General features: G+C 40.7%; 1 protein-coding gene across 1 annotated transcript in view; it reads right to left on the bottom strand.

Annotated features, from left to right (window-relative positions):
- Positions 1–2,676: 2,676 nt before the first annotated feature.
- The window catches only part of alkbh1 (alkB homolog 1, histone H2A dioxygenase), a 35,846-nt gene continuing 27,788 nt past the window's right edge, over positions 2,677–10,734 (bottom strand). The window contains exons 3-6 of the mRNA XM_050061982.1: positions 7,933–8,095; positions 6,483–6,573; positions 3,901–4,094; positions 2,677–3,689 (exon numbers count right to left, since the gene is read on the bottom strand). Coding sequence (XP_049917939.1) covers positions 3,236–3,689; positions 3,901–4,094; positions 6,483–6,573; positions 7,933–8,095 — 902 coding nt within the window. The 3' untranslated portion in view covers positions 2,677–3,235. The remainder of the gene's footprint in view (positions 3,690–3,900; positions 4,095–6,482; positions 6,574–7,932; positions 8,096–10,734) is intronic.

Below are 10,734 nucleotides of genomic sequence, written 5' to 3'. Positions count from 1 at the left end.
GACAGAGTTTGAGGAAGACAGTGAGGGAAATGTCAGATGAAGCAGCCAGAGCTAGCCAATGGATCTATAAGAGAAGAAATAATGTCAGTTGGGGGCCAGCAGGGGGAACTACTAAGCAGGGTAAATAACTCATTGAGATCAGGTGGAGAGATCCACTTCCTCTCAGGAGGAAATCCAGGAAGAGGAAGGTTATTTAAGTGTGGGCGTGGCCTATTTGAATCCCTTTTGTTTGAGACCATGCTGCAAGGTGAGTGTGTTTGCTGATAATGTGAGTTTATTTATCTATTTCAACTTAAGCTTATATTGGTGTTATGCTATGTAGCATGTGAAATAGAGTATGGTGAATGTGCTAGGAAAGGTAGTATCAGCACGGTCTCTACCTGGAGCTCGCATGTACGGAGCCTGGGTTTGTTTAAGGTGGCAGTGCTGTTTGGGCTGAAAAAGCCATGCGTAAGTAAGGTGTGTTAGGAAAGGTAGTATCAGCCTTGCTTCTACCTGTAGCTCGCATGTACAGAGCCTGGGTTTGGTTGAAGGTGGCGGTGCTGTTTGGGCTGAGAAAGCCACGTGTAAGTAAGGTAAAGGAGGTTATTGGGTCGGTGCAGGGAGCAATGAGACCTGGCATTAGGGGAGTGTCTCTGGGACGTCAGAGATCACTGTCTAGCCTCCTGGAGGTGTCGTGGGACCAACTAGATGAAACACTAATGAAAGGAGGTTCCCACCCGATGACCCCAAAGACATGTTAGTTATCACTGCTCACTGGTCTGTATAGTTAAGCCTTGCCATAATAGCGTATCATAGGGCTTAGGAGGTTATTCACTGAGTGCTGATCCTTTCACTAGAGCACAAACTTATTGTGTTTATTTGAATGAATTATTTCAACTGTAATAACTATGTAATAAAATGTTATTTTTAGGATGTACACATTTTGAACATCATAGGTAAAGGCTAAAGAGAAAAACAATCAATATGGGCCTCAGTGGAAAAGTAAATTCACAAGCTAGCAAAGCTAACTAGTTAAGCTAGGTAGTTAGCTTGGAACATGTAGCAGTGGCAGAGCTGAGTGTGGGAGAGTAAGACATTGTAAAATTATGAAGGAATGTTTGAACCCCACTGGACGACACTGCCACAGGCATCAAAATCCTGTCGTGAGCTGATCTCTTGTGGTTGCAAGAGTGGTTGCAGAAAGCTCTGCAGGTGCAAGAAGGCTGCTCTTCGGTGCACAGGCCTCTGCTTCTGTGAGGGAGAATGTGAGAGCTGACCATATCTCTCATGACTCAAAGTACAAGGTAGGTGTTCTATTTATTTTGTACATTCACTGTACTGAAAATAATGAGTCTAACAACATCATCTGGGAAGTGATTAAAAATATTTTCATTTTTTTGCTTTTTAAGGAGCAACAAAGGAAGACAAGCCAAAGAGGAGGCCGTAAACTGTGAATGAGAAGCTAATAAAATGTTTTAAAAAGCTCATGTTCTGTTCTATTGCATTTTAATAAAGCTTCTTCCACTTTAATATGCCTCTAAATTATATTTGTGGCACTAAAAACATGAAACAGCAGCTATAGGATAGACAAAGCATTCCATGCCAGTAACCACTGGCAGCCATTTTTGAAAATGCTTCATTCAACATTCACATTCAACATATATTCAGCAATGAGTGTACCAAATCTGGTGATTTCATCACAAAATGAACGATAGTTTAGCTATGCCGCCCCACTAATTCTGGATTCCGACTGTCAGCTTTAATTTGAGTGCAAATGTATGCATTAACATAAATAGTCCAAATGTTAGAAATTTCATAACTATGCAATATAAAATTTGAAGATACTGTGTATCTTCCTGTTGACACTCTGGCAGGCCTGTACAGCAGCCATCTGGGTCTGTTTGAGATCTTTTGATGAAAAGGACATTATAACTAAAATGTATTATTTATTTTGTTTTCATTCAGTCTGGTCCTCAGCAATGAAACAGAATCAGCTGGATTTAAGAAGGGATGCATTGATTTATTGGCTGAATGTCGGTATTGGCCGTTACTTGCCTTGTTGACTGCCACTGGCCTATCGGCAAAGAAGATGATGTTCATTGATGGCAGTGACCAATGTTTTTCTGTTGAGCAGGTACAAGAAGAATACAATGACTGTTTGGCAAATGGGCTCTGTGATCTCACTCCTGTGTGACGAGATGGCGAGTACCAGTCGGTGTCCCATCATCCCAGGGACAACAGAAAATGTGTGACTAACAGAGATCTTCCCCAGGACGCCATCAGGATGAAATGACGCAGTAAACTGGCTATCGTCACATCAGGGAATGCACCCTATTGTTTCCCTGATGATGCTACATTTTGAACAACAAATCTGTTTTGAAATTGGAAGAAGGAGAGCTAGTAAGCAGCCGGTGGACACAACTAACGGCTGACAGAGATTGCATTGAGTTACGCTATGATGCGTTCAAGCTCTCTTCAGTAAAAATGAGTATTGGCCGATGGTAAATGATAACATTCTCATCATACGTTAAATGTAATCTTGTAAAATGTAGTTTTTGGCAGTAAACTTGAATAAATACAGCTGTTTGAAGGATAAATTTGTTGGTGTTTTCACGGCAATATCAAACAGATATTGGAGAGGGGAGTATGATATATTATGCATAGGAAAAATAGTTTTGAAGCAGTTTTTTAAAAAAAAAAAAGATGTTTTTCATGTAAAAGATTATATTAAAGGTATCTGATTACATTTGTGCTCGTTCAAAGGTACTGTAATGAAGGGCTTAATAACTTTAAAATAGTTCAGTTATTTTTTTTAATTGTAGATTTCTTTGTTTCCCTGGCATACAAGGGGGGATAAATAACAACAAAAACAAAATAAACAACAATATAAAAACATCAGCATCAGTATCAGCCAAATTCTTAATCTAAACATCAGTATCGGCCCAGAATTTCAAAATCGGTGCATCCCTAGATTGACTGAGTCATCGCTCTACATTTGACTGACTATTTTCAGTACCATTGTCCAAAAGTTGGAGGACAATGTATAAAGTCCCATAGAGGGTGCATTGACCTTCCTGTTCCAATTAAACAGTTCGTATGGACAAATGGTAACTCCAATTCCAGCCAAAATATTAAGAGCACATGTGAAGTGGCTTCTGCTTTTTAGTAAAACAATTTATACAATATCACTGCAAAGGAAGACTCTGGGATCAGATGCAAATGACTCAAGGAAAGTGTAACAGCAGGAGGTCTGTCATGTCTCTGTAGAATCAACAGAGTCACAGCTACTACTAGTCTTCCTCTTCCTGCTCTCTCCATCTGCTGCTCTGTCGTGGTACCCCACTGTGTGGACTGCATCAGTTCTTGAGTGAGAAGAGGATGTTCCTGGGAAGCTCTGTCCAGGCCCAAGCACCTGTCTGACAGTCACATTCACTCTGCAGCTCTGGATGTACCTGGAGCACACCGCCCAGTCCTCCATAGACACAGGCTCCACCACAGTGCTGTCCTGTAGGGATGAGGCCAGGCTGCAGCCTTCTGTCTCTAAAGCTCTATGTCCCTTGGGTGCAGGAACGATGCGTGGGACAGCATGGTAAAGGAGACGGCTCTGTCCTGACATCACCATCACATCCCCACTGTGCATGTACATAGCAGTGACGGGGTCCTTTCTGCAGGTGCCTCCCAGGAGGAAGATGGCTGACTGTCCAAAACTATCAGAAAATAACACAAGATATACAGTAAGGATGTTGGAATACTTTTATGTAGTTAACAGTGCAATGAGGACTTTTTTCCCCACATTGCAATGTCCTTGCTGATACAATAAAACAAAAAAATAAACAAAATGACAGCACTGGCATTCTAAAACCCTTGTGTAGAGGAATTCCTTCCTCAGCAGTGTGGAAGACTGTTCTCCCCTCTCACCTGAATGACAGCAGCGGTCGGCTGTGATCTAATTCTGATTCATCCACATGGATTCCCAGAGATGAATCAGATCGGTAGTAGTTAAGGATTCCAGCTTCTGCGTTGAATCCCAGGAACCCACAGGCAGCTGTTATTTGGCAGGACAGCGAGTGGAGATCAGATGGGAAAGGACTGTGATTGTTGGCAGAGTAAGTCTATGAATGAAAATGACAACAACAAAGGAAACTAGAATTACCACTTTGCCTTTGTATGCCTCTGCCCATCAGTCAGTTTCTCTTACAGTTTACATCCACGTCTATGAATACATGGATGCTTCACACACATCTTCCCCCGACAGCACATATGATCTATACAATCACAACAGTTTCGAGGTGGGCATCCAAAATTAATGTGTTCCTGAGATATGACACTGAGTAATATTTTGCAGTATTTTTGCAGAACATTGTGATGTCACAGTGAAGTTGACCTTTGACCTTTAGACATTTGTGTGAAATTTTGTCATAACTGACGTATGAATTTTTGAGTTAAGGCCAAAAACATGTTTTTTGAGGTCACAGTGACCTTGACCTTTGACCTTCAACCACCAAATTTTAAATCACTTTACTCGGGAGTCCAAGTGGATGTTTGTGCCAAATTTGAAGAAATTCCTTTACATTGATTTTTTGAAAAATCGCATTCACAAGAATGAAACGGATGCAAGGTCACAGTGAATTTTGACCTCTGACCACCAGATGGACAGAAAACCCCAAAACATAATGCCTCCGGCCACGGCTATCACTGGTGCAGAGGCAAAACAACTGTAGCGTTGCACAAGTAAAGCAATGTTGATATGTTGCTGTGACTGTGAAACATTAAATAACACAATTTTATTATTTCGACTGATTCTTACAAACTTGTCCAAAGACAACAAGAAGTCTTTGCAAAAACAATGAGACTTTTAGCCAAATCTTTCAAAATAAAAGCATCATCCAAAAAAAGTGTAAATGGACAAAAAACAGGATGACACAGCTGTGGTGGGCCTGATGACAGATAACAATGAAAAGACCTACCTGAATTGAGTAGAGGACCTGACCCTCTAGTGCAGGGCTATTCAACAATATTGTTCAGTGGGCTGCATTAAGCCAAGGGACCGGGGGCCGGACATTTCCCTGAGCCATTATTCTCATTATGGATGTACCTTTAACGCAACACGCCATTTTCAGAACTGTTACTTTGCTACATGCCAAAGTAACCTAATGATATTGCTGCAAAAGCTCCAAATCTTACTAAGAATGTCTTATTTCTAGTAAAAAAAATGTCTTATTTCCAGTCAAAATATCTCATAACACTTAAAATAAGACACAATCACCTAAAAAGTAACTTGTTTTTAGACATTTTTCAGTAGTTTCAAGAATATTTTCTCTTGTCCCATCAGCAACAACATATCCAATAAGCAACAACTTGTAATAAGTAAAAAAATAAAAAAAATAAAAAAAAATCTGCTGATGGAACAAGTAAAAATTCACTTTAAACTACTGAAAAATGTCTAAAACCCAAGTTACTTGTTAGGTGATTGTGTCTTATTTTAAGTGTTATGAGATATTTTTACTAGAAATAAGACAACTATTCTTGGTAAGGTTTGGTTTTGTTTTTGCAGCGAAATAATCATAGAAAGAAAACTGTTTAATTTCATTTTCTTTGCAACACAAATAGCCCCAATAGTAAACAGACAGTAACTTAATTTAGTCCTGGTAAAATAAACAAATGTATTGTAAATGAGTAGGATAGTGATGAACAGTGGATGTTGTCTGATAAACTAACATTAGTATTTTAGTTTGAAGGATTTATTGTGGCAAAAATGTCCGTTATTCGCGCGATTTTTTCTTCAGGTTTTCCCATTTTAAAACAGAACTTATTGGCGGGCCGGTTTGACTTGATTGGCGGGCCAGATCTGGCCCGCGGGCCACCAGTTGAATAGCCCTGCTTTAGTGTCAGGATTACAACGTACTCCTGAACTTCAGCAAAACTAAGGAGATACGAGTGGACTTTGGGAAGAAGCAGAGAGGAAACTATATTCCGCTTAATATCAACAAGTTCTTGGTGGAGAGGGAAGATAGCTTCAAGTACCTTGGAGTCCACATCAGCGAGGTCCTGATCTTGGCGCTGCATACACTTATATTCAATAGCACACTTTTTTTTTTAAATGGACAGGATTACATTTCACTGGAACTGTATCTTTTAATTTTGTGTGACAAAAAAAATTATTGATTGATTGATTAATTGATTGATGTGTTGGGGGTCTTGATTTCTAGCCCCATTTTAACGTCCATAGAGCAGTGACTGTGCTTGCAATAGCCTTTAACTTTCCAAGTTGGTTTTGCCACTCAGTATGGGTGTATTACTTGAAAGTGTGATGTCAGTGCATGGCCTCAGGGTCAGAGGGTAAAAAAAAAAAAACTAAATAAAATTGAGATGTGAAATATATGAATATAAGGTAATGCAAATAGACTGATAAATTGTATATTTATGACCAGAATACTGGTGTTCATTTCTGCATTTACAACTCGACATCCACCTACCTAACAAGCATAATGTGTGCTTACCTTGGTATCCCAGTTGTAATGATATCCCAGAGTGACCCAGCGCAGCCTGTCAAGTGGAGTCTTAGGTTCTCTCTTTCCAGAGGAAGCATAACTGTGGATGGGATCAAACATGATACTTACAGAGGCAGGCTTATAGGAACCAGGACCATCAGTACACTGTCACTACACATGTAGACACATGCTTAAAGGACTTCACGATTTTAGTATTGCACTCCTATCACATGGTCAGACTCATGATGGACAGTTAAAAAAATTATTTAAAAAATGATTTATCATCTTTTATCTGATGCATTCTTGTCCCTTGTAAAAATCTGCCGTCTACAGTACCCAAGGTACAACTCAACTGCCAACAGTTCATTCAAGAGATTCAAGTGTGTTATGGTTGTAGTGGCCAATGTAGCTCCACATCCCAAGATCACAGAGTGGGAGATACAGACAGACCGGCAGAGACAGAGACAGGGAAAAAGAGAAAGAAGCACCAATCAGAAACAGGCAGAAAGAATCAGAATCCTTTGTGTGTCTGTATCCAGGGGATAAAACATACAGTCTAAAACTGGCAGAATTGGAAGCTGAACTGCATTATCTAAAAAAGCTACCAGCTGATATACACTGCTGGAAAAACTGGAAGCTTAACTGTCAAAGATTGAAATTAGGGATGTCCCGATCATATTTTTTTTTGCATCCAATCCAATACCAAGTCCTTTATTTTGAAACCAAGTCCGATACGAGTCTGATCCGATACTTTGTAAAGCATTAAGAAAGAAAAAAAAAAGAATGCATCCAAGTTGTCCCATAAGGTTTGCTTTTTATAAAGCTTATCGGTGGTTCAGCAGCACAAAATGTGAACAAATCCTGAATTGTAAACAAATTGTTCCTCGACTCCTGTCCGTTTATTACTCATTAGCTGCACTCAGTTAGGCGCACCCAGGATGCTTGGTTACAATACACTGGCAAGCAGAGGCAACAATGAACAACATAGATGAAAAACCTGGCTATTTTTGTTGTTTTCATTCCTACCGATCTTTATTAACGTTCCGATTTTGTAAAAATAACGTGATTGGTGCCGATACCGGATCCGAGGATCAGATTGAAATTAACTGAAAAGGCTGACATAAGAAATGCTTTGTATCTTAAAGACAAAAAAAAAAAAAAGCAGAGAAAGCTGAATACAACTATAAATGTCTTAAAAGAGACTCCCTCCTACCTCCCTCCCTCCAAGACCACACACTTCTGACACTGAAATGAGGCTCCAAAATCTGCATTGTGATTCAGTCCAGTAAGTACTGATTGTATAGGAACGGGTTTCAGTAACCAAACCTACTAAATACCCCCTAAATATTGGTTTTCAGCTGAAAAAATTGGTTTGGGAGTTCAATTATTCTTCAAGGCCTGAAACAGTAATACCAACACTTAACTGGCTCAGAGAAAGATCCAGTAAAAACTGTCTCACCTGAGGCTATGAACACTCTTGCCCCAGATGTCCTGGGTTTCAGAGGGAGACATGTGCATGTCCAGGTTGCAGACATTGGGCTTCTGAGGGTAGGATTTTAGACACTGTCTGACCCAGAATGGTTGGGAACCCAGCAGGAACGGATTGGAGATCAAGATGAACCCTGAACAACACACAATCGGATAGTACTGGGTTACGTTATAGAAACAGGAAGTGAAATATCTTAAACCCACTGTTATCTCTGCCAGGCATACGTCTGGAGGGGATCATGCGTTTGGTTGTGTGTGTGTGTGTGTGTGTGTGTATGTGTGTATCTGTCAGTCTGCCTGCCTGCCTGCAGCTAATCTTATATTCATTCATTCATTCATCTTCTAACCACTTCATCCTCTTAAGGGTCGCAGGGGGGCTGGAGCCTATCCCAGCTGACATCGGGTGAGAGGCAGGGTTCACCCTGGACAGGTCCCCAGACTATCGCAGGGCTGACACATAAAGACAAACAACCATTCACGCTCACATTCACACCAACGGACAATTTAGAGTTATCAATTAACCTAATCCCCAATCTGCATGTCTTTGGACTGTGGGAGGAAGCCGGAGTGCCCGGACAGAACACACGCTGACACGGGGAGAACATGCAAACTCTGCACAGAAGGGCTCCCACGCCCGGGATTGAACCGGCAACCCTCTTGCTGTGAGGCTGCTGTGAGTGCTAACCACCACACCACCGTGCCGCCCCTGCTAATCTTACATTAAATATTTTAAAACATATTTTCACAATTTTTGCAAAATCTTTCACTGATCACTGACTTCTCACACCTCTTAACCAGCTGGGGGGCACTGCAAGTTTTCACCAAAACCACATGGCAAAAAGGCATTTCACGCAACTGGCTGGGCTAAAAACAAGACTTATATTGTCTGTTGCAGGCCAAATTTTGGCGATTGTTTATTCAAGAATACCTATTAAAGGCACATGAATGTGCCTCTGGTCTCCCTGGGGCCCTACATATTGAAATACAGGACAGACTTAAAATAAAAGTACAAACAACTTAAGTTGTAAATACATGCTGGACAGATACCCACGCACTGGGCAGGCGGGTCATTAAGCGACCAAACAATGCTCTGTGTCAGTTATTAATAGGCTACAGAAACACTGTGCAATCACTCACCTTCCACCCTCTCTTCCTCTCTCTCCATCTCTCTCCCTGTCTTTCCGTCCCTCACACAGCAAGCAGCTTTATCATCAGTGCTGCTGCGCTCAGGCTTTCCATTATCTGGCTGTTAAAGTCCAATATTTAAATCTCTTCGGTCATAATGTCCAGTAGAAATATTTCCCTCTGAGAATATGTAGGCCTAACACCGTGTCCTAACAGCAAGCCTCTCTCTGTCCACTCTGAATCTACTAAATAGGTACACTGGTTTGTTTTCATGATGCTACAGATGTGCATATCAGCTGTTTGCTTATGTAAACAAACCACGTAAGATATCAGCTGTGCTCTCAATATAATACTTGAGATGAACACACTTAAAAGATGAGTGAGTACTTACTGTCTTCTTACGTTTGTACTTAATTAATAGAAAACATGTTTTATATTGAGATGATTACTGGAAATGACATACAAGCATATAGCCAATATAGCAAGTAAGTTGTTAACAGCGATGATCATTAGCAGAAATTACTAGCTCCAGTTTACCGCTCATTATTGGGTCACTGATTAACATATGTGTTTGTGGATGGGGCAGGGCTGATTGGCTCTCATAATGGGCCAGGTTGGCGGGGATTTTAAAAACCCTGAATACTAAATAAAATAACGGGTAGGAAATCAAATACATCTCTCTCATTCATACAATCTGGATGGGCAACTGTTTTAATTACTTGATGCATCGCCATGCATATTTGAGCAACTCTCTCTCACTTAATCCTAACTGCTTCAAAATTTCTGTAAATGACAAGAGCCCCGCCCTGCACGCCTCCTGTTCTCATACTCACTCTAACCCATAGTGCCCCCTTGTGGAAACAGGAAATGCCATAGTTTTTATATTGATAAACACCGACCCCATACTCAACTGCATTTTGTGGCCACATATTTCTTAAGTTTATGAATCTGCACACTGACACAGTGTGCTGTCATGTGACAGGCTGGCCATGGCGACCTTCGATCCTTCGTCATGGAATATCAAGTCCTTATAACTCCATCATGCATTGTTCTTATTGGCCACAATTGTGTGATCATGGTCTGCCCGTGAACACATCTGCGTGGCAATATTGGTCTTACTCATATAACCGCTTCAGTTATGCGTGCTGCTGGCCCCCTGCAGTGGAATGGGAGAGCGAGGGCCCGATCACAGCTGCTTGGAGCTTTAATTATTATTTATTATTATTCTTACCAGGGTTCAACGCTAAGGTTTTCTTTCACTTGCCCGTTTGGGCAAGTTGGTCAGAGATCTACTTGACCGAAGTCAGTTTTTATTTGCCCTATAAAAATTGTTTAATTAAAGCGGCTATCAATTAACAAAGACTGCAGTTATTTTTATGTTATGTAATCTTTATTCACACTGTATTTATTAATTAAAACAACATATGTCATGTATTGTAGCTTAATTCGTACACAAATATGACAGTGTCAAGGCTTAAAGTGAAAAATTTGTCAATCGTTCTCCGTCTATAATTTTGCGCCCTACTTGAGCCATGCCCACCTCTATTTATTTTTCACCCCTCTCTCCAGTTCTGCTGTATTAACACCGGCTTTAATATACTTTGCTTCCATCTCTCTGCCCTGCTCTACTCTACTTCAACGCTACTTA

The sequence above is a fragment of the Epinephelus moara genome, chromosome 14, assembly GCF_006386435.1.
Source record: "Epinephelus moara isolate mb chromosome 14, YSFRI_EMoa_1.0, whole genome shotgun sequence".
In the NCBI taxonomy this organism is placed as follows: domain Eukaryota; kingdom Metazoa; phylum Chordata; class Actinopteri; order Perciformes; family Serranidae; genus Epinephelus; species Epinephelus moara.
Note: the sequence above shows the minus strand (reverse complement) of the source record. Positions and strands in the feature narration are given on the sequence as shown.